The following is a 24,690-nucleotide window of genomic DNA, read 5'->3' as shown; positions in this document are numbered from 1 at the left end:
ACCAATATGCAATAGTCTGTAGAACACATTACTCAAGGTAGGAACAGTTTGTATGTTAAAATCTGACTTTTACTTGTAGAAATTTCTGGTGTTTAAACCAGACAAAAATTTTGATTCATAAAATCATCCCTCTATGTCTTCAATGTTTCAAGATTATTGGTGAGAGGCTAATGTTGTTGCAACTCTTCAACTAATCCCCTGAAACTATTATAATACTTCATCAATGGATGACCATTCTGAGTGTAACTAAATATTTGATTATATAAGTCATATACACAAAAAATATATTTTTCTTGACTGAAAGAATCACAAAAGTCCTCCTAGATCTGCTTGGACTTGTCGTAAAACATAATATTATTAGCAATTGAAGAATCAATACTATTCCAAATACATACCTTGACGACAACATCATCACAAGTCCACGTTTAATGTGCGGAAACTGGGACTGCATCCTTTGAATCAACAACGGGAAAATCCTCCTATAAGTACTTCAATTTACCTTAGGCATGGATAAAGATGTACATTGCCTTTGCCCAAAGAAAATAAGTTTCTGCTCCTTTCTATTTAATACTCATTATTTGGAACAGTATACCTTTCTTGGACATATTCTTCACATGTCAGCCCTGGCCGAAACTTACATCGTGACAAGAACAACTATTGCAAAAATAGAAGACCCAATTGTTTCCTCTTATCTAATATATTTTGACAATTATAATACTTTTGCAGCTTGAGGTCGCTGCTGCCATGCACAGACAATTGCGAGAACTACCAAACTCCAATTTGCGGGTAGATCACACCTTTGGTAGATGGGCTTTGATACCATGTAATGAAACCAAACCTCTACTGAAGATCAATTGAAGACAGGGAAGAGAGAAGATGAGAGAAAGAGAGAAGAAAACGAAAAAAACGGATGGGAGAGAGGGACGACTCAAGCAAGCCTTTCCCTCTAGTTCGCACTTTATTTATTTCTTGTACGAGCTTAAGATTAGATCCCAATATCGGATCAATACTACTAATTTATGATACATAATAGAATAAAATCCAATAAACATAAGATCTAATCTGACTAAAAAGGAAAGAATATTCCACCAAGTCAGCCAGCTTGACCACTTTCTTTTATATTCTTGATCCACTTTCCTTATTTGATTTTATATGCTCTGTGATCCTCTTTCCTTATTTGATTTTATATGCTACATGATCCACTTTCCTTATTTGCAACATTGAAATGCCAACAGGGTGGATGGTTTGAACAGTTGAGCCTCCCCTTACTTTCTTCTCCTTGTTCGGCATGTAGCAACCCTAGCAGCCGCCGCCGTCCTCTGCCAGCTGTTCTGTGCCTCCTCCCATCCCCTTTCTCAGTGCGGTCGCCTGATTCAACCTCATGACCACCAGCTTCTACCCCAATATGGTTGATGTCCAAAACCAAGCTCAGAGATGATGTCTTCCCGCCATCGAAATCGAGTTGCAGGGCTTTCTTGAAGCGTATCCAATCAAACCCTGGCCAGCTTCTCTGGTAGACCCAATCTAGGGATCCCCTTCCAACTGTTCGAGAGCAACTTCCATTTGTTCCTCGTAATCATTTTGGTGTTCAGGTGTTCCCCACAGTGTAGTATAACCTCCACCATCCATTGTTGCACCCTCTCTTTACCGGAAAATATGAACAATCTGGTCTCCATATTTCTTTGCTTGGATTGTAGATGCTTTGATACGAATTTGGTAGGAACCTCCTATCTGAACTAATATTGAATTACTGGAATAATAATAAAATAAAGAGATTCACCTGGTTACAATGGTGGCAGACTGGCAATCACCCCCTACAGCATGGCTGCCCTTAGCCAAAGGCTGCCCAAAACACACATAAAAACAGTTGATGTTCTCTCCTCATGTCTTCCCCCATTTTTACGACCCACGAACAGCAGTTGTTTATGGTAACTCTCTTCCCCCTTCTCTCGTCCATGCATCATGCTCTTAAGGCCCTAGCAGATTCCAATATACCAAGCCTCAAGGAGAAAGTACCATTGGCAATGGATATCAAAATCAATATAGTGGCCTCAACCTTGTCTGTACCAGCAGCAGCAAACCGTGATAGAAAGGAAAACAAAAATGAGATAAAAGAGAAGTTAACAAGGATAGAAGAGTGGATTGAGGGAGAGATAAGCTGAGTGTTCGGGTTAGAAGAGGGGAGGAACCATGGCTGGTCTGTCACCAGTTCATGCTATCTACCATAATATGCTGAAATTCAATTTCTTTCCAATAAGTCAAGACCATCTAGTATTTCAGTCACTGGCTACAATTATAAAGAGAAGTAAATAAGGACCCCTAAGTAGACTTTGTAACTGGAACAGTCTTGCCTCCTGCATCTAGTGTAGCCCTAGATGGAATATGATCCTGAGTAAACCGCAATCTAGGGCTAGGGTTTAAAATTTACTCCCCTGATTAGGTGGCTGCCCAGGATGATTCCAGCAATATATAGAGGGTTTTATAGGGTTTAACACTGCTCAGGTATGCTGAAAATTGAAGCTTTAGATCTGAATTTATATAGGAGTTCAAATTCAGACTTGAAAAATCAAATCCTAAACCAAGTAGGAATGGGATTAGGGTTTCGGTCAAGGCTTGGAAGGGGCTAGGCCCGCTAGGGTTGACTGTCAAGTTAGAGCAGAACTTGAAACACCTCTTGTTTGGAGTTTCAGGAGATATTTCAAGTGGGTAGGGGCTGGAATTTGAGTTCTAAGAATTCTGGGAAGATTTCAGATTTTCTGCAACTTCCTCATGAAGAAGATGAAGTGCAGGTTTTCTTTAAAGTCCAGAATTAAGGTTGTTTAGGGGAAACAAAGGTAGGACTTGAACCAGGAGGCTAAGGCGACTCTAACAAGAGGTAAAGGGGGTTGAACTGACTAGGGAATTGGGGAATCCTAGATGTAATGGGATCTGAAAGTCGTGGGGAAGGAGGGAGCGTTGGGGAAGACTTTCGGGTGCTAGGGGGAGGGCTGTAACAGCAAGGGAAGCAAGGGGTAGGGGAAGGAGACTGGTGCGATGGGTGGGGGGGGTGATTTCCTAGGTCAGAACTAGAAAGGGAGGGGGTGTAGAGGTTGCAGTAGCAGGGAATGGGGGTGAAGGAAGCTTGTGGACAGAATGGAGGCTAGAATGGTTGGGGGGGGGGGCGCGCTGTAACTTACTTGGTTGTTGGAATCTTGAGTAAAGCTTGCTGAGATGATTGCTTGGATGCTTTGATGCTTGAATGTTCTTGAAGAATGCAGAAATTAGAATCCTTGAAAGCTTTGACCCACACAGGAGACCTGACGCAAAATACTCAATAATCTATATTCACCCAAAACTAAAAACTTAGTTACAAGGAAAGGCTATTTATAGCCTGAAAAGCATACTCTGACTCAACTTTGGACTTGCTTATCAGATAAGGTTTCCCCCAGCAAACTAATTGGACTCTTCATTAAAGAAACAATTATTAACTGCATAAGATACGGAGTCCTATCCTAACTCAACTGGACTCTTTTAACATGACTCACAAGCAAACCAATCCCAAACTAACTCTAGACTTGACTCAACTTTGACGAAGTCAACATACTCAAAATTAAAAGGACTATTAAATTGTAAACGACTAGACCAAATAAAAAAAATAAAAATAAGAGTTGATCCAGAACCCTTGGTTCAAGGGGAATATTTCCAGATGCATATTGACCCCCAAAAAGGGGTTGGAAGATGACCAAAGGGGGTATTTGGCCTGCTTGGTTGGCCCCTTGGATCTGGATTTTGGGCCCAAATTTTTTTTTTCTTGGGGGGGGGGGGGTGTCCCTTGTGTTCAGATCAGATCAACTAGGGGGAGTTTTTCCAAGGTCTCAATGAGAACCAACTCGAATTTGGGAATTAGAGGATTCCTAGTAGGAATAGGACTGGAGTAAAAGCATATTTCAGAGAGATTGCAACCAGATTTGAATGGTTTTGTTAGGAGGGTATGGGGAACATATGGTCCAAAGGGACCGCAATCTGATGGTTGGATTGGGCTGGGCAGGTTCACTGAAAAAGACCCTCTGTATGCTTTTCTAGAAGGTAGTTGCAGGTTATCAAAATGGCAACTTGTTTGAACCTGAGACCATGGGTTTATGGTGGTTAGATGGGGCTGCAAGGTACGTTGAAGGTAGTTATGATATTGGGGTGCTGTGCGTTCAATTTGGAAAGATGCTGAAGGGTATACGGCTTGTGGTTGGATCCCTTTGAGGGGGGGTGTTAAATAAAAATTTAATGGGAAAAAAGTGGATGGGGGTTACATCTCCTAACCATGGCAGCAGATTGTAATGGCAGATATGGGGCAGTGCCTAACAATACTTGACTTGAAACGCCAAGCACAGTCAGCCTCTCTATTGCAAACACTACTGGACCTCAAACATCAGAAGACTATTTCTCACAAGAAGGTAGGTTGCAATGAAGCTTGCAGTCAGCAATTTCAATAATGAGATTCATCTTTAATCTATCGCTTCCTTGCACAGAATATTAAAGACTCCACTAAAAAGCAAAGTACGAAATATTGGTTTTGAGGCCAGTTTCGGCCAGCCTCAAAATCAAGATATGGCCGATTTCAGCGAGATGGGCGGAAACCAGGTACTTTCCCTGGAAATATCAGTCCCTGGTTTGGTTCTTTTTTGTCCTGGGTTTTGCCTATACTCTATTTAAGCCTAATTAACACAATGAAAGAGGTATTTTGCATAAAGCATCAATGAAACGTACTCATCCATATCCTACTAATTGAGAGAGATAAAATCTATTCCAACAAATACAAAGAGTTGTAAATTGCAATTAATATATTTTAAATGTTTTTATACAATCAACATTCTATTGAAAGAGTTGAAGAATTCCTAACTTGTATCTGAAGGACAAGAGGAAGATCGCTGTTTTGCTGGTATGAGTGCCCCTAGTTCCCCTTTGACGCGGTGTCGATGTCGACACAGATACAATAGGAGCTTTATTTAGAATCATAACTTACCAAATACAGAACAAATCAAATCTTCCTAGTGTGAGAATCTTACAAGAAAAATAAGAGATCCTAGTGAATCTGTCCTCAATAGGGACACCACAAAAATGCAAAGCTGATCTAAAAAGTAAATCTTCTAACATCCAAATTACACCTAAATCTACTACCCAATTTTTTCTTACAACACTCCCCCTCAAGTTGGAGCATAGATATTTATCATGCCCAACTTGCCAATGATAATATTGAACATCTTGGTGCTTAAGCTCTTTGTAAGCACATCAACACACTGCTGTGTGAGGTAATAAAGGTGATAAGAATAAATCCAGCCTTGATCTTTTTGTATAAATTTTTTGTCAATCTCCACATGCTTGGTCCTGTCATGTTGTATTGGATTGTGAGCTATACTGATTGTTGACTTATTATTTGAATACAATTGTATAGGAACCTCCAAGTCTTACCTAATCTCCCGAAGTAGTCCTTTTAGCCATAGTACCTCTTAAATGCCCTGAGCAATTGCCCTAAATACAGCCTCGGCATTAGACCTTGCAACTACGGCCTGTTTCTTGCTTCTCCATATTACCAAGTTGCCTCCTATATACACACAATAGCCCGAGGGACCTCCTATCATCCAAACACCCTGCCTAGTCTACACCTGTATATCTCTCAATTTTCGAGTGTCCATGATCCGAAATCCAAATTCTTTTTTCTAGAGTAGCAGCATTCAAGTACCTCAAGATACGATACATCGCATCCAAGTGTGAGGAGTAGGGATCATGCATATAATGATTGACAAGACTAACTACAGATGTGATGTCTGGTCTGGTATGAGACAAATATATCAACTTTCCCACCCACTTTTGATACCTTGTCTTGTCAATCGGTTGTCCTTTCTTTGCCTTCAAGTGTAAATTAGGCTCAATAGGAGTTTTAGCATGCTTACAACCTAGCATCTCAATTTCCTTAAGTAGATCTAGAGTATACTTCCTCTGAGAGAGACACACACCATTGGTCGAATATGATAACTCCAGCCCTAAGAAATGTCTAAGCTTTCCCATATATTTAATCTCAAATTCAATTCCCAAAAAGGTCTTCAAAGCTAAAATTTCATCCTTGTTATTGCCTGTGATAACAATATCATCTACATATACTATAAGTATTGTAGGGTGGGAACCATCTCTTTTAACGAACAAAGTGTGGTCTGCATTGCTTTGCTTGTAGCCATTAGAGATCATAACCTTTGGAACCTTCCAAACCACCTTGTATAATGCCTTCTTCAACCTGCATACTTTCCTATGAGTCTCAGCTGTAAAATACCTCGGTGGCACATCCACGTACACCTCCTATTGTACTTCTCCATGTAGAAAAACATTCTAAACATTTAATTGTTGTAGGTTCCACCCATTATTCAATGCACTTGAAAGAATAACTCAAACTGTGTTCATTGTGGCAAATGGCAATAGGGGCAAATGTCTCTTGGGGCAACAACATTAGTAGCACTGGTTGGAGTAAAGCGCCCAAATAAATCGTGTGTCTGATTGTATCCACGAAAAGTATTATAATACTGAGACAGAAGGAAGTTCCTTCAGTTACAATTGATGGATTTTGCGTCGAATCTTTAACCATTGTGCATCGTTTCCCACCATTGAATAAGTTTCCTTGGCAAGTTTGTAAATTGTGGCAGCATTGGGAAGAAGGAGATGGCTCTCTGTAATACTCAGTTTAATGGAATTAAGAAGGAATCCTATAGCCAAGCATTTATCGGTCTTGAATTGTACCAGGAGAGGATGGCTTGGCAGAAGTACCATGAAGATGGCCTGTAAGGCCACGAGCACCAACCGGAAGAGAAACATTGCAAGACCATCGGGGGTAATTAGTCCCGCTAAGTTTGATAGTGATAGGCCCCTTATCTCACGAGTCTATACTCGCAGGCAGGGCAAGAAAGATACAAGATCTGCTGCACAGCAGCCAGGAATGGAAGGAAACAGTTGAGAAATATATACTGCCTTATAGAAATAAATGTGGGGTGATTCTGTTGAGATACAAAATGCCTTTTAGGAATGGATTTGGAGTGATTTTGTTAAGGGTTATGATAGGAAAGTATTTACTATTAGTAAGAGAAGGGAGAATAGGAGAGTATGTGTTTTGAGTTGTCAGGGAAATAAGGGAGAGGGTGATTGCTCTTGGGTAGTATAGGTTCACCTACTGCTGTAGCGTGTTCTGTTCTAGTTGATTGTTTGATTAAAGTCCATTATTATTATTACTTCTGTGTGCCATTTTACCATTGTTAATCTGTTGAATTCGGGGTCTTATCAATTTGGCATCAGAGCTAATTGATTTATGGGGAATGGTAAAAAGCCGAATAGAATAGAGAGTAGAGGAATTAGAAAAGCCATTGTTAAGGAGATTCAAGGACAAGTAGGGGCTTTAGCGCATCAAATAGAAAAAGCGGAGAAGGCCAATGACGAATTCAGAGAAGAGTTGTGATTTATGTTATTAAAAGAAAAATCTTTCGATTCTCAAACAGCTAAGATGACTGAGATCGAAGGAACCCCACCTCACGGTGAGAGAATGGGTGAAACAGAAAAATCGCGGGAAATTTTTCCTAGGCAACTTGAGATGCCAATTTTTCTGGGTGACGACCCAATGGGGTGGATCATGAGAGCAGAAAGGTATTTCGACTTGTACAAATTGAGCGATAGAGTGAAACTTCGAACCGCCACCTTGTGCTTTGAAGGAATAGCTTTGGGGTGGATACGTTTTCGCGAATTGCATCAATTGTTACTGTCATGGAAGGGATTGAAAGAGGCGATGATCCAGCGTTTTAGTTCCGCACAACTTAAAACTCCTCAAGAGGCCTTGATCACCCACAAGGTTGGGTCGTTTGCAGCGTACAGAGACGGATTTGAGTCTCTTACGGCGGCTGCCGTAGCTGTGGAAGAGGAATGGTTGAAAGGGGTATTTCTGGCTGGGTTAAGTGAAGACGTGAGAGCTGAGGTTCAACTATTTGGACCCACTAATTTGGGCCAAATAATGGATCTGGCCCAAGCAGTAGAGGCAAAGAATTGGGTTGGAAAACTTAAGAAACCCTCTTGGGCCTAGCCCACTCAAACAGCCCAAACATCAAACCCATGCTATATTAACTTAAGCCCACCCAACACCACTTATAAAGGAACCGGTACAACTCATGGAACTGGAATGAACCAGGGACTCAACACTCCGGTTCGACCAAACCAGAAGTTCGAACCATCTTCTTCTTCCTCTTAGCTTCGAATCTGCAACTCTAGCGACGACAGGAAGCTCAGATAGATCGTGGTGGCTCTCCCAGGAAGAAATTAAAGAAAAAATGTACAGAGGAGTATGCTTCCGGTGCGACGCTCCATACACCAAAGGCCATTGATGCCCCTTGAAGCAACTAAGGTTGCTGCTATTACACGACGATGATGAACCAGAAGTTGCAGCGTCAGTAGGAGTTGCTTGATGATGAAAGCGGTGCAGGCGAAATCGAACCTGTGCTCGAGACGGAACTCTTCCATACTTCTCTGGTGGGAATCGATTCCCCACATACCTTAAAACTGACGGGGCAGATCCATGGCTGCGATGTCATTGTTTTGGTTGATTGTGGCGCAACGCACAATTTCGTCGCTCAAAAGTTGGTAGAGCCGTTGGGATTGGAGGTGCAAAACACAAAATTTCAGGTAGCCTTGGGGGATGGCACGATTAACAAAGGTACTGGAGTTTGTTGATAGGTTTCGATTCACTTGGGCGGTGAGACCTTTGTACAAAATTTCTACCCCTTCAATTTGGGTAGTATTGACATAATCTTGGGTGTAGAATGGTTGCAGACACTCGGGGAAGTCAGAAGTAATTGGTGTTTGAGAACCATGAGTTTTGAGTGGCACGAACAATCCGTGAAACTGTGTGGGATCTGACTTTACTGTGGCTGGAAACGACATTGAAAAGTGTGTTACAATCCGTTCAAGCAAGTGGTGATGGATATTGGCTACAACCTCAACCCCCCGAATGTAACTATATAGAAGGACACGAGAGTGCAGCTGTATCAAATTTATTAACAGATTTTGCACAACTGTTTGAGGAACCCACAGGATTGCCGCCAAGGAGGAAACAAGACCACCGGATACGACTAGCCGAGGGAAGTACACCACCTAATATTCGGCCTTATCGTTACCCACACTCTCAAAAGAACGAGGTCAAAAGGTTAGTACTTGAAATGTTAACCGCATGATTGATACGACCTAGTGTGAGTCGTTACTCCAGTCCGATATTGTTGGTTCGGAAGAAGGATGGCAGGTGGCATTTCTGCATGGATTATCGTGCCCTAAATAAACTTACAGTTCCTGACAAGTTCCCTATTCCCGCAATTGACGAATTGTTGGATGAGTTAGGAGGGGCCACAGTGTTCACCAAACTTGATTTGAAAGCAGGCTACCACTAGATTAGAATGGTAGAAGATGATGAGGAAAAGACAGCATTTCGTACCCATAACGGGCATTACGAATTCCTTGTGATGCCATTTGGGCTCATGAATGCTCCGGGCACATTCCAATCACTCATGAATGAGGTATTTCGTGAACACTTGCGAAGATTTATTTTGGTGTTCTTTGACGATATTTTGGTGTATAGCAGGACTATGGAGGAACATGTGGGTCATTTACAAACCACCTTTACACTAATCACACAGCACAACCTTGTTGTCAATCGAAAAAATGCATGTTTGGAGTTGCTACACTAGAGTATTTAGGGCACATCATATCTAAAGACGGAGTAGCAGCGGATCCACGAAAAATCAAGTGCATGGGGGGAGTGGCCCCAGCCCCAAAATCTTAAAGCCCTACGAGGGTTTTTAGGGTTAACTAGGTATTATCGCATATTTGTCAAAGATTATGGTAAGATTGCCGCTCCGCTCACTAACTTATTGAAGAAAGATGCATTTCAGTGAAATAATGAAGCAACAACGGCGTTTAACGCGCTAAAGACAGCCATGACGACCGTCCCTGTGTTAATTATGCCCGATTTCACAAAGGAGTTTTGGGTGGAGACTGATGCTTCAGGCTTTGGGCTAGGTGCTGTTTTGATGCAAGATGGCCATCCAATTGCTTACGGGAGCCAGGTGTTGTCACCTCACGCACAAACCAAATCCGTATATGAAAAGGAACTAATGGCCATTGTGCTTGTTATCTAGAAATGGTGTCACTACTTGATGGGGAGACATTTCAAAGTACGAACTGATAAAAAAAGTCTGAAATTTTAGTTGGATTAGCGTATTGTGGCTACCAATCAATAGAAGTGGGTCATGAAGCTATTGGGGTTTGATTATGAGATTCTGTATCGTCTTGGCAGTGAGAACAAAGTCGCCAACGCTCTATCGCGACGGTTAGAGGGTGATATGCAGCTCCTCTCTTTAACGGCAGCAACCTGGTAAGAAAGTGAGGGTTTAGATGCAGAAGTACACGCCTTGAAACATTACCAGAAGATTATCAAGCCTTGTTGCAAGGATCCCAAGACTACCCTAGCTATTATCTTAAACATAGAACATTACTCTACAAAAACAGGTTAGTCATCCTTGAAGGATCCCCACTAATTACCAAATTGTTGTTAGAGTATCATTCCACCCCATTCGGTGGGCATTCTGGGTTTTTGCGGACCTCCAATCGATGGGCGGCTATGGTATACTAGGTAGGGATGAAGGCTGTTGTTCGCAAATTTGTGGCTAGTTGTGATGCTTGTTAGCGTAGTAAATATCTAGCTATGAAGCCAGTTGGTCTCCTTCAACCGCTGCCAATTCTGGAACGCATTTGGGAGGATATTAGTATGGATTTTATTGGAGGGTTACCCAAGACTAGAGGCGGGGATACAGTGTTGGTGGTAGTTGATCGTCTCTCAAAGTACGCTCATTTCCTTGCTCTTTCGCACCCTTACTCCGTGAAGGATTTAACTGTCTCTTTCACTAAGGAAGTTATCCGCTTGCATGGATTTCCGTGATCCATTGTTTCTGATCGAGATCGTGTTTTTCTTAGTCACTTTTGGATGGAGTTATTCAAATTAGCGGGCACCCACCTGAAGTATAGCAGCGCCTACCATCCTCAAATAGATGGCCAAATAGAAGTGGTGAATTGCAGCCTTGAAGTATACTTACGCTGATTCTGTGCTCGCCAACCGAAGGATTGGATTAATGGGCTACCTTGGGCGGAGTATTGGTACAACACGACATTTCATTCGGCCACTAAAATGACTCCCTTCCAGATTGTGTATGGCTGTGATCCAGCTTCTCTTTTGCGTTGGGAGGTTGGCCGTCCAAGGTAGATGATGTTGATGTGTTCCTTCGTGAGTGTAATCGTGTACTGGATGATCTCAAAACTAACCTCCGGGTGGCCCAAGATCGGATGCGAGCTTCTGCGGATCCCAATCACCGGGAAGTGCGCTATTAAGTTGGGGAAGAGGTCTTTCTTAAGCGTCAGCCTTATCGTTTCTAGAAACTTGCCAAACGCCCGAATGAAAAACTAAGTCATTGTTTTTACGGGCCGTACCAAATCATTGAGCAAGTGGGACAAGCTGCCTATGGGTTACAGCTACCGGATGGGACTTGAATCCACCCTGTGTTTCATGTTTCGTAGTTGAAGCTAGCAGTTGAACAACACATTGTTCCCCAGCCCCTTCCCTCATGTTTGCGAGAGAACGGTGAGTTGCAACTCACACCAGAACATTTAGTTAGCATTCGCTTCTCTACTCAGGGGGCGTTGAAAGTTCTGCTTCAGTGGAAAGGGCTACCAGCTTGTGAGAATACTTGGGAAGATTTTGATGTGATGCAGTCCAACTTTCCAGACTTTCACCTTGAGGACAAGGTGAAACTGTTGGAGGGGAGTATTGATAGACCCCTTATCTCACGAGTCTATACTTGCAGGCAGGGCAAGAAAGATACAAGATCTGCTGCACAGCAGCCAGGAATGGAAGGAAACAGTTGAGAAATATATACTGCCTTATAGGAATAAATGTGGGGTGATTCTGTTGAGATACATAATGCCTTTTAGGAATGGATTTGGAGTGATTTTGTTAAGGATTATGATAGGAAAGTATTTACTATTAGTAAGAGAAGGGAGAATAGGAGAGTATACATTTTGAGTTGTTAGGGAAATAGGGAGAGGGCGATTGCTCTCGGGTAGTATAAGTTCACCTACTGCTGTAGCGTGTTCTGTTCTAGTTGATTGTTTGATTAAAGTCCATTATTATTATTACTTTTGTGTGCCATTTTACCATTGTTAATTTGTTGAATTCGGGGTCTTATCAGATAGTGATCATTTGGAAATAGGCAAGTGTAAGGCTATTCAAAGCCTTCACCTCTTTAGAAACAGACAAGTTGAATTGAATATTGTTAGAAAATAAACTTTAATGAACTAAAACAGTGCAACAACAAGAAGAACTGAGAAGAAGAAAAGAGAAGAAGAAAGAAGAAGAATTGATAAAAATCACACAAGCGTGTGATTCTAGCTTAGCACTCCTAGAATCACAACCTCTTATTTATAGATATCAATAGTATAGATTACAACTTGAGAAGCAAGCCATATTGCCCTCTAAAAAAGAAAATAAAGAGTACAACTTATGGACATAATTTTCTAGTCTTCTAATTCTTAAAATCTGTCCAAAATTACAAGTACTGAAAATGGAAAGTTCTGAAATTAGTAACTAACAAAAAATAGAAACTATGCTTTATAGAAACTCCCAAAACTTGTGTAGCAAGATTCCTACATTAGAAATAGAAGTTGAGTAGCATATCTAAAAAGGAAACAAGCACCACTGGCATAATACTGTTCACATTAGTGTTCACGTGAACAATAAAACAGCCCATGGTCCTTGCGTATACTTCAACACTCCCCCTCAAACTAGGGTGTAGTCATAGAAAACTCCAGCTTGCACAATAAGAATAAACTTGAAAGGTAGCACCAATCTTAAATGATGTAGCAATAGCAGACGTTGACAAACATTGAGAGAACTTCACCTAGGATATAATCAACACACCAACAAAAAAACTTTTAACTCTTCATGTTGAACAACCACCAATAATGATAACAATCGGCTATCCATAAATATAGCAGCATCAAAGGCACGATCCAAATAATGCCCGTAGTAGTAGGGAGGAATATCCACATTAATTCTTCAATATTACAACTCTAATGTTCATATAAACACTTTGCAAGAAGGCAAATACTTGGTAAAGTATGGGTAGGTAAAAGACAGTATTGGTTACTATGGACCAAGTAGGTAGGTAAAAGACAACATTGGTTACTGTGGACCAAGCAGGTAGTTAAAAGACGACATTGGTTACTGCGGACCAAGTAAATAGGTAAAAGACAATATATGTTACTGCGGACCAGATAGGTAAAATGTAGTATAGGTTACTACGGACCACAATTAGGGAGGTAAAAGTAGTGTAGGTCACTACAAACCAAGTAGATAGGTAGGTAAAGGTATTGTTGTAGAATTCCATCTTAGGAGGACAAATCTTCATACATAATATCCTCCAGTACACCTTGAGTAGATATGGAATAAGGTACCATTCTCCCCCTCACGTGTAGCATTATATATGGAGACAATTAATGACAACCAATTATTCAGTATAAAAAGATCTCAATTTTCAATGAGACCTTTATGATAGATATTATCTTCATTCGTCTAGCAAGTTGGAATCCAAGAAACAACTTCCAAACTCTTCCCCATGGTAGATTAAGATAATGGCAACATTGTACTAAACCAGATTTTTCAAGAGGTTATATGTAAATAAAGAAGTGATGGACATGAAAAGAACTAAATTTATAAATGGAAGACAGACTTGGAAGGAAAAATTCTTAATGGCAAGATTCTAATATAGTATGATGGAGATGGGTAACCATTAAAGGAAGGTATTGACACAAAAAAAAAAAAAATAGATTGAATATGAAGGATGTAACAGGCAGCCAAATCATGAAAATAGGGATATAGAGGGTGGAATTAAAGATAGGACATGGGTAGAACTTTTAAAGTAGATTAATTAACTGAAACCTAAGTGAAACAGCTGCCCTAGGATTCGCAGGAAACATTGTATAGCATCATAGCTTATAAACCAGTAATTGACATGCAAACACAGCTAGATAGGTAAATCGCAGCCCTTATCATATAAAAAGGAAACAGCTGCCCAGGGATTCAATACTAAGTAGATCGCACCTTAGAGAAGACCCAAAAACAACTTATGTAGGAACCATCACGTAAAGGATTTCAATCTGAAACATACAACCAGTCTTCGTCTTAGAGAACAATAAAAAAAACTTGCCTAGAAATCTATCTACATGAAGTGAGTCTAATCTGAAACAACACCAAACTTCGTTTGGATTCCCTGGGTTGTTAGTAGCATGGATAGGTATTATTTGAGTCCTTCATAATTCATCAAAGAAGCAAACCATATAAACCAGTGGCCATCCCAACTAAATCTTCATAAACCAACAAAAGATCCCACTATCTGTAGTATAAATTCACGAACCAGCAGCCCAAAACTTGAAGAAGAATCACAAAATAAATTCTGTAGAGTGCAGAACCGAATAGGGTAGAACAAAAAACTGCAGTATGTAAAAACAAAAGGCTAACGAAGGGGAAAAAAATCAGAGTATGATCCAAGTTTTGGGATATCTTTCAAAGGGTTAATAGGTGGGGAAGATCAGTTTACATTAATACCTGATCTAACAATATATTAGTTGCAGCAGTAGGTGGCTGTGCACCAAGGAAAACAGAAAGAGAACTTCAAAAGAGAATACTGAGAACAACATTGTTTTGATTAAAAAAACTCTGATACCATGTTAGAAAATAAACTTTAATGAGCCAAAACAGTGCAACAAGAAGAAAAACTGAGAAGAAGAAAAGGGAAGAAGAAAGAAGAAGAATTGATAGGAATCACATAAGCGTGCTATTGTGGCTTAGCACTCTTAGAATCACAACCTCTTATTTATAGATATCAATAGTCTAGATTACAACTTGAGAAGCAAACCGTCTTGCCCTCTAAAAAAGGAAATAAAGAGTACAACTTGTGGACGGAATTTTCTAGTCTTCTAATTCCTAAAATCTGTCCAAATAGAAAGTACTGAAAAATGAAAGTTCCAAAATTAGTAACTGACAGGAAATAGAAATATGCTTTATAGAAACTCCCAAAACTTGTGTAGTAAGTAGAGTAGCATATCTAAAAAGGAAACAAGCATCACTGACATAATACTGTTCACATGAACAGTAAAATAGCCCATGGTCCCTGTGTATACTTCAACAAATATAAATCTGAGTTTGGAGGAAATCCAGGTCATGGTCATTTTTTTTTTTTGGGGGGGGGGCACAAAGGAATTTTAGATCATCTTCTTCAATTTCTGGCATTGTTCTTCAAGCTCCATTAGCAATTCAACTACTGCAGCAATCTCCTACAATTCTCCAAGTAAGTACAGCCCCTCCTCTTCCCAATTTCTTAGCCTTCCCTCCTCTTGCCTCATCCATCACACCCTTTTTTTATTTTCTTGAATTTTCACAAATTTTCAGACTTTTCTTGAAATCCAACTTTCAAGGTCAGATCTACACCAATCTAACTATTAGATCTGTCCCAAACTTTAAGGATCCTCATCCCCCCAACTTTATGACCGTGGATCCCATCTTAGCCACAATTTGACCGTTCGATTTGAAGAGTTAATCCGTTTCATGAATTTTTGTACTTCCTAAGACCCTAACAACAAGAACCTTCATGTACTTCAATTTAGCTATCCGAGCCCCACCAAACTTAGGGTATCATATCCCCATACTATTAACTACATTCCCTCCAAGTTTTGACCTATTCTGACACCTATAGACCCTAGTTTTCCATATTAGGAAATCTATCCCATTTCTCCCATGGGTTGGGTTTTCATATCTCTTGATATAGTTGACCATAAAACATTAACCTAACCTTTCCCATAGCCCATAGGAAATAGTTTCTTCACAACCCTTATCACAAAGGAATCCCTTTACCCAACCAATGTAGGATACTGGTGAGGATTAATTTTCCCAGTTCAATCTCAATCCCTAAACCTCCACAATCCCATCTCATGTTGAGTATTGTTAAAACCCTAATTTTTCCCAAATCCCATCCCACACAATGCACGGACTACTATTGTTAGTTATTTGATTGCTGGTTCATAAAAGGGGAGGATCTTGGAGTGATCCCAATTTTAGGGTTTGATATCAGAATTCCTAAACCCTAGAATCTGGGATACATCAAGTACATACCGTGAGCCTTCTAGGATGCTGATGGTCAATCAGGCCATTCTGGCTCACGGTTGACTGACAAACAGCATGTGGGCATTTTTAGGGCTTTCTATAAATAAGATTGACCCAGTAGAACCCTTTGCCTTTGTGATTAGTTTTATACTTTTATTGAACCACTAAGTTGAAAAAAATGCGTGCATTTACATGTGCTGCTTTCTTATACTATATATCTGGTCTACAAGCATGGTTTCTTTTTCATTCTTAGGTCTTGACTTGTACTTGCATGTTCCACATTGGTATGCCCATTCTTTCCCCCCCTTTCTGGGATCAATTGGGTAGGTGCATTCTTTGGTCCTCCATGTCTTGAGTCCTTATGTTTGGTCTTCGTGTGCTACTTGGACTGCTTCAGTGCAATGTACGCTCTTTGGTTGAGTGTTTCATCTTGTACACTATTTAATCTATCTTAAACACCCAAATAGACTGTTAGGTTATCTGTGTTTGTGATCGTCAAGATCTTGTAAGGGTAGTAGGGTCATTTCTCTAACAGTTTCTCACCTGGGTGCTTCCGAATTCAATGAGTATTACATTGCTTTTCGTGTACAGGTTCTGGAAGGTGTCATCAAGTATAGATGGAATGCATTGCCAGTTGAACAACGGGATGGAATGAAGAATTACATTTCAGAGGTGATTGTACAGGTATAATGCTTTTTCATTATATATTCAATTTTCAGAGGAAATCTAACAAACAAATATTTACTGTATTTACATTTCACATGATATACCTTCATTTACAATGTGGTTGATGTTGCTTCTTATAAAGCTTTCAAGTAATGAGACCTCTTTTCGGCGGGAAAGGCTTTATGTCAATAAACTCAACATCATTTTGGTGCAGGTAATGTCCACTCTTATTTCCTGTGTGTTTGTGTTTTTCTGTGTGCCCCCCACTGCTCACTGGTGTGGGGGTTGGACTGGGTGAGACTATATGCATATCTGTCCTAATCTACTGCTCTGTTTTTCTCATCCTATGCTTATATTTTAATTGTGCCAATCATGCATGGTTGTCTGTGCTGATATCTACAAGTGTGCTAGACATGGTTTCTCTGCTGTGTATTGTTGTTTCCATATTCTAAACTGCAGTAGTATACTAGTATTTACAGGTGCCAAGCTTTGAAGGTTAAGGTGCAGTTGTGTTATCTGGCATGCAATTCTATGTTGGAATTTCTACACTTAACGGCTTGTCATATTTTTGACCATAGGTTCATAATTGAGCTTTTTTGTTTTTTTATCACTCTATCCCCCCCATCTCCCCCTCCAACCCCCAACCGAAAAAAAAAAAAAAAAAAAAAAATATTAAGAGCCTTTTTTTTTTGGGAAATAAAGAGCTTCAGAGTTTATTTAGCATCCAGATTTGCTGGCTCAGTTAGACCCTTTGATGCTTTTTGAAACTTGTATAAAGAATTACTCATCAATGTGGTTACATCATGTATGCCATCTGAAAATGCAGATTTTGAAGCATGAGTGGCCAACCAGATGGCGAAGCTTCATTCCGGATCTTGTTGCAGCAGCGAAGACTAGTGAAACCATATGTGAGAACTGTATGGCTATATTGAAGGTATTATTCCATATTCTTGCAAAGACTTGTGAAACATGTGAAAACTCTAGCTACATTAATGGTCAGTACTCCAAATTCCATTTGAATAGTTTATAAAAGCATTAGCATGGAACTTCTGGTTTGCAGCTTTTAAGCGAAGAAGTTTTTGATTTCTCTAGAGGGGAGATGACTCAACAAAAGATTAAAGAACTCAAACAATCCTTAAACAGGTAATGAAATGCTTATTTAGTTTTGTTTTATAATGTGTTCTTCATGCTCCTCACTGATGATTGTTGTTTATGTCAAATCCCAATCAGTTGCCAGTTGGGATGCCATTTTTCTTTCACATAAAACTGTTACCGTGTTCGGGAGATGCTTAAGTGATGTGCTTGTTGCTTTGCTTGTTTTCTTTTTCTTACTCTATTCTGTCGTCTTTACTAGTATATGCAATCTGTTCTTTCCACCATGCTAGGATTTCTTGCTTTTATTTTTTTTATAATTTTGTCTATTTCAAAAGCAGTTCTCAGGATCTATGGATCTGCTGATCCGACAGCTTAAAAATAATTTGGATCAGCAATACTACAACTGAATTTCTTTTCTTACTTGTAAACTATGTTTGTGAACATACCATAACTAGAATTGAAGGGTGAAGAACATGTGAGGTGTTACAAGTACTTATTGTACCAACAAGGAAGCATGTGCCTAACTGATGTGCAGATTTGGAAATATATAATACATATCAATTTACCCAAATATATCTTTAAATAAATGTTATGTTAGGTTGGTGCAAAATAATGCTGTTAAGTTACAACTGGAGTACTTAATGTTTTGAGAAAGTATGTGTAGGTACATGTCGTTTCATATATTATGTTAGAGATACTTTTATCTTTCCAATTTGCCTCTTAATGGGGTACACAGAACATAGAAGGAAGGACAAAAAAGATTGGGGGAAGAAGGGGAAACCTGAGAAGAATCAGACTTGTAGCAGGGGGAAGAGGGAGAAGAGGAGTTCAGCAAGAAAAAGAGAAAAAGGGGGTGGGGGTGGGGGGTTGCAATTTGCAAACACACATACTGGGTGAAATACATAGTAATTGGAAGTTCTGGAGTGATGAGTTTCCAGCAGAAGGGGACGATGGTGAAATTGAAATGCGATTATGCATTACTTGGCTTGAAACCACTCTCAAGGGAGTTCTGAAAGCTGTGGAAGCAGGGGGTGAGGGCTATTTGTTATAAGCCATATGATTTACTGAAACTGTTTTCGGAGGCGTACCAGCATCTATTCAAAAAACCAGTGAAGCTACCACCATAGAGAGTCTATGATCATGCCAACTGACTGACTGCTGGCAGCTGGCAGCCAACCACTGAATATACATCCATACTGTTACCCCACTTCAGATAAATGAAATGGAATGTTTGGCAAGGGAGATGTTAGCGGCAGGCATCTGATCAAATAATCAAATATGTGCCGCTACTCGAGCCATATATTGCTGGTATGAAAGAAAGACGTGGATGGCGGTTCTATGCTTTGTTCTAAATTTTGCCATCTTGATAATGGGCGAGACGAAATCGCCAACAAAATCGAGAAGTTTCAGATTTTGGTGATGCGAGAGATTCCATATCTTGCGAGATTTTGGGTCAAATCTCACTTTTAAAAGCACCTGAAGGTCAAAATTTCACTCATTTCAAGCCTTCTTTCTAGAGCTTCTCTCTCTTATCTTACTAGATTTGTGCCCTATTTGAGTTGATCTTGACATCTACCACTTGTCCTTGCGTGGTTCTTGCCGGCAAAAGCATGCACTGTGTGGATTTAGTGGGGTTTCACTCAGATCTTGAGTTTTTCATCTTAGAGTTGACCATTCTTCTCTAAACTAGGTTTTTACAAAATTCATGATAGAATGTTGTCGGGGGTATTGGATTTAATATATGTTGAACACCGTGGCCAATCTACGAACTCACGGTGTTGAAATTATTTTCGTAGAGTGGATTATTTATTTATTGTCTAGTGTCAAAAAAATTTATTTTCCTACACACAAAAAAAAATAAAAATAAAAATAAAAATGCCTTGTATGGTGGAGTAAATATATATTGAACTCCATGAGCTTGTCTATGGTCTCACAGAGCTGAAATATTTTTCCACCTAATAATAATTATTTTTATTTTTTAAACATTATTGAAATATTTATAAAAACTATATAATTATGGAAAATAGGGAAAGATCAGGAAAATGTTTTGAAAATTATAAAAAAATATGAAAGGACTCTATGCGTTTTTGAAATGTTATCCATATGGTACTGTACACTTATATTGTTTTAGCCGTGTGTACTAGTGACTACTGACTTCTACCCTTGTACTTGACTACTTGTATATTGAATTTTTGTTGTTGTCCTTTTCATTTTAGTGAAAATCTTAGTGCTTTGTTTTAAAATTAGTGTTCCAGACTTCCAATTTCGCCCACATATAGCTGGTCATGTGCCGATCAAGAACGCCACTTTGGGTTAGGTTTTAGGTAAAAATAGTACTCCCATTGTGTTTATTGGCCTCAAATTATGCTAGAAACCGAAAACCAGGGCCTAAGGACCCCAAAACCTACCGAAACTTGAGGTTGAAATCTCAATAAAAAAAAATAAAAATTCCAAAGCTGATATTTCGGAATTTCGGTCATCTTTGTAGGGACCGAGATGACCGAAATGAATGAGATTCGCACTATGGTTCTATGTAGAGCGGTAGTAGTCGCTGATACTTCAGTCCAATAAATGTAGGTGATATATATATATATATATATATTTATTTTTAACCCTCTAACAAATTTCACTACTTGAAAAAATAGTCTTAATCAATTTTATATGTACTGTTTCAAACTGAAACCAATTCAAAACCTAAAGTTCAGCTAATAGACTTGAAACTATTCTTTCCTGTTGAGTTGCACCTAATTTGTTTCAACCATTATCAAAACCAAGATAATATGTGAAATCCTTGTGGTTTCAATTGAGGTTTTACTGCAGTAGGCTTTATTCAATGTAATCTGTAGAAAAGAAGAGATAGAAAGAGAGATCGAGAAGAAGAGGAGAGGTAGAAATAGAGAATTAGAGGAGAGAGAGGTCGAGAGAGTCAGAAAGAGATTGACGGAGAGAATAGGAGCCTCACTATTGTGTGAGGAATTCCACAACATACTTCTATATTTATAAAAAGAATCTAAGCATATAATCGATCTCAAAGGAAATAATAAAAAAGGACGGAATCACAAAAAGAAAGAAGGATCGATGGACTCAAATATGATCAGATCCTAGCTCAAGATTTAGCACTAGGCGCTAAATCTCGAGCCCTATTTTGGTTACCAAAATGCCCTTCAACACTCCCCTTCAAGCTAGAGAATAAGTATCAAACATTCGTAGCTTGTTACAAATATAACTCTCTTTCCCCCTAAAGATTTTGTAGATAAGTCAACCAATTGTTTCATGATTTGAATATGATGAGTGGAGATCAGTCCCTGTTGAAGCTTCTTGCGGACAAAATGACAATCCACTTCTATATGCTTTGTACGCTTGTGGAAGACAACGTTCGACACTATGTGAATAACTACCTGATTGTCACACCACAGAGACATGGGAGACTCATGACTAAAGCCAAGCTCAACCAAAAGTTGTTTGATCCATATAAGCTCATAGGTGACAAGTGTAATGGCTTGATGTTTTGACTTTGCATTGGATCAAGCAACCACTGTCTGCTTCTTACTTTTCTAAGACATAAGATTTCCTCTAAATAGAGGTACAATAGCTTGTAGTAGACTTCCTATCAATCGGTGAACCAGCCCAATCTGCATCCGAAAATCCTTATACTCTCCGGAGAGTATGATTTGTTTGAAGGAGTGCATGAGCTTTCTTTAGATACCTCACTATGGGTGTTACTGCATCCCAAAGAGTGCTACGAGCCCTAGACAACAACTGACTCACAACATTGGCTGGAAAACAATGTTAGGTTGAGTCACAACCAGATAGTTTAACTTTCCAACCAACCTTTGATACTTCCCTGGATCTTTAAGGACATCTTCATCTTAAGGCATATTTGGATCCATTGGAGTATCCAAAGGCTTCGAGCCAAGCATTCCTGTTTCAGAAAGTAAGTTAATCCCATATTTAAGTTGAGACAAAATGATTCCCTTCTTCGACTAGGCTACTTCTATCCCCAAGAAATAATTAAGTTTTCCCAGTCTTGAGTTTGAAACTATTTATGTAAATAGGTCTTCAATGCATCAATACTGGCTGAATTATCTCCAGTAATAATTATATCATCCACATACACAATTAAAAATATCCTCCCTGAATTGGACTCATGATAGGACAATAAGTGATCATTCTCACACTGAGTCAAATCAAACTTTTGTCACAATTGAAGTAAATTGGCCAAATCATGCACGTGGCAACTGTTTTAACCCATATAGTGACCTTTTCAAATGACACACCAAACCATTCTCCCCCTGAGCAACAAATCTTGGAGGTTGCTCCTGTAGACTTCTTTATGGAGATCCCTGTTGAGGAACACACTCTTCACATCTAGCTGAAATAAGGGCCAATGATATATAGCGGCTAGGGAGACTAGGATCCGAATAGAAGTGAGCTTCACAACATGAGAAAAGGTATCCAAGTAGTCCACACCATACACTTGAGCATATCCTTTCGCTACAAGTCTAGTCTACAATTTAGCAAGTTTACCATCAGAATTGACCTTCACTACAAGCGCCCATCGACATCCAATAGCAGTTTTCCCAGGAGGCAAAGGAACAAGCTCCCAAGTATGATTTTCTTCTAAGGTTGCCAACTTCTCAGTCATAGCGGCTGTCCACCAAGAACTCAACAAGGCTTTAGACAAAGTCCTAAGAAGAGGGTGAGGGTAGATAAGCAAGCACAAAAAGTAGGAGAAAGACTAGTGTAGAAACAAAGCTAGAGACGGGATACTAAACACAATTCCAAGTGCCTTTACGAAAATCAATCAAAACACGTTGATAAATCAGTATGTTTGGGACAACTGGTGCATCTTTTCCAATCCCTTAATAAGTTGTTCTTAGTTAAAGGTCAGAAACATGGGGACTCACCTTAAGATGCACGGGTGGGGGAGACACAGAAGCAAGAGGGATTGTAGATGTCATTGGACGTTGCTGATACACAGTAGTGATCTCCATCTAGACATGTAAAAGCGGTGGCCATGCTATAACATATGAGGAAACAATAACAGGGAGATCCACCTCCATAAAAGAGACATTCACAGAGTCAGAAAAATAAGGAATAGACTCAAAGAAAGAAATATTAGCAGTAATAAAATATTTTCAAAGTTCAAATGAATAACAATGGTACCCCTTTTGAGTACTAGAGTACCCAACAAAAATACATTCAAGGGCTTTTGGGTCAAGCTTAGATAATTCAGGTCAGTGATCCAAAATAAAATAGGCATTTCCAAAGACACGGGGAGGCAACTCATGCAAAGGAATGGTGGGAAACATTAGAGAATATGGGACACCATCGTTCATAACAAATGAAGGCATTTATTTGATGAGAAAATAAGCAAGTAGTACAACATCTGCCCAAAAGGGTTTGGGTACTTGTAGTTTAAACGATAAAAGAGCAAATAGCTTTCATCAGATACCTTTCTTTGTTGGCCACCCATTCATTTGTGGGATGTCAACATTAAAATATTGGTGAGAATACCATTCAAAATCATAAAAGTATTAAATGGTGATGAAAAATATTTTTTTGCATTATCACTCGAAGAATTTTAATAACTACCCCAAATTCATTGGGGCCGGAAAATGAATCAGCATCTTGATGTGATGCAGCCCTTTCTATTTTAGTAGGGAAAGAACGGTGAAGTCCATCCAAACCGTCCAATGAAGAATAAGAGGAGAGCAAAGCGCCAATGGCACGCGAAGCTCGATCATCCACAAACACAAAAAATATCAAACAATTTAGAACGATTTTTCATTAAATATATCCAAATAACTCTAGAATAATTATCCACAAAAGTAACAAAATACTGAAAGCCCAAAATATAAGCAATAGGACATGGTCCTAAGACATTTGAATGAACAAGAGAAAATGGTTTGTCTACCTTATTATTAACCTGAGGAGGGTAGCTTGCAAGATGGAGCTTCCCAAACTGACATGACTCACAAGGTAAAGAAGAAATGGAACTAAAACATTTATCCAGAATTTTAAAGTATCTAATGAAGGATGGCCCATACAACAGTGAATTTGGTGAGGTGTGAACATGCTCGAGCACACAATAGAGGAAATGTTGTCAAACAAGTACAACGCTCCCGATTTATAGCCTCGCCTAACGTCCTGTTTCGTCGTAAGATCCTAAAACACACAATATCCAAGAAATAAAGTAAAAGAACAATTGTAAGTTGTGGTTAGTTTATGAGCAGACATTGAGTTAAAAAGGAACTCAAGTAAGTACAAAATAGAAGAAAGGTCGAACCTTATAGTTCCTATACCTTTAAATTTGGCATAGGAATCATCGACAAGGGTCACGATGGATGAGATGGGCTAAAAGATAAAAAGTTATTTGAGACACCAGTCATATAATTGGACGCCCTTAAGTCAGTGATTTAGGGACGAGAGGTAGAAACACAGGTTGTAGCATACTAGCATTACCTGTCTAAACAAAGGTGCAAGTGGGAGGCGGAGATCGAAGTGCTTGGAACTGGGTGAATCGAACATATTCTTCGTCAGTCATCTTTGTAGTCTTCCCTTTTGATTGTGGAGTGGCATTAGTGAATGACTTTGATGATGCAGTGTTAGCAATTTGAAGTGGCTTGCCATGAAGCTTCCAACAAAATTTCTGTATATGTCTTGGTCGACCA

The 24,690-nt window shown here is 39.5% G+C and overlaps 1 protein-coding gene across 2 annotated transcripts in view; it reads left to right on the top strand.

The window, feature by feature from the left end:
- LOC149012192 (protein EXPORTIN 1A-like) overlaps positions 1–24,690 on the top strand; it is a 120,604-nt gene that overhangs the window by 2,796 nt on the left and 93,118 nt on the right. For both annotated transcript variants that reach the window (XM_089157935.1, XM_089157934.1), the window contains exons 3-6: positions 16,847–16,939; positions 17,064–17,135; positions 17,748–17,855; positions 17,982–18,064. In XM_089157935.1, the coding sequence (XP_089014061.1) occupies positions 16,847–16,939; positions 17,064–17,135; positions 17,748–17,855; positions 17,982–18,064 (356 nt within the window). The remainder of the gene's footprint in view (positions 1–16,846; positions 16,940–17,063; positions 17,136–17,747; positions 17,856–17,981; positions 18,065–24,690) is intronic.

The sequence above is a fragment of the Hakea prostrata genome, chromosome 6, assembly GCF_041222555.1.
Source record: "Hakea prostrata isolate BN-2017 chromosome 6, UWA_Hpros_2, whole genome shotgun sequence".
Classification (NCBI taxonomy): domain Eukaryota; kingdom Viridiplantae; phylum Streptophyta; class Magnoliopsida; order Proteales; family Proteaceae; genus Hakea; species Hakea prostrata.
Note: the sequence above shows the minus strand (reverse complement) of the source record. Positions and strands in the feature narration are given on the sequence as shown.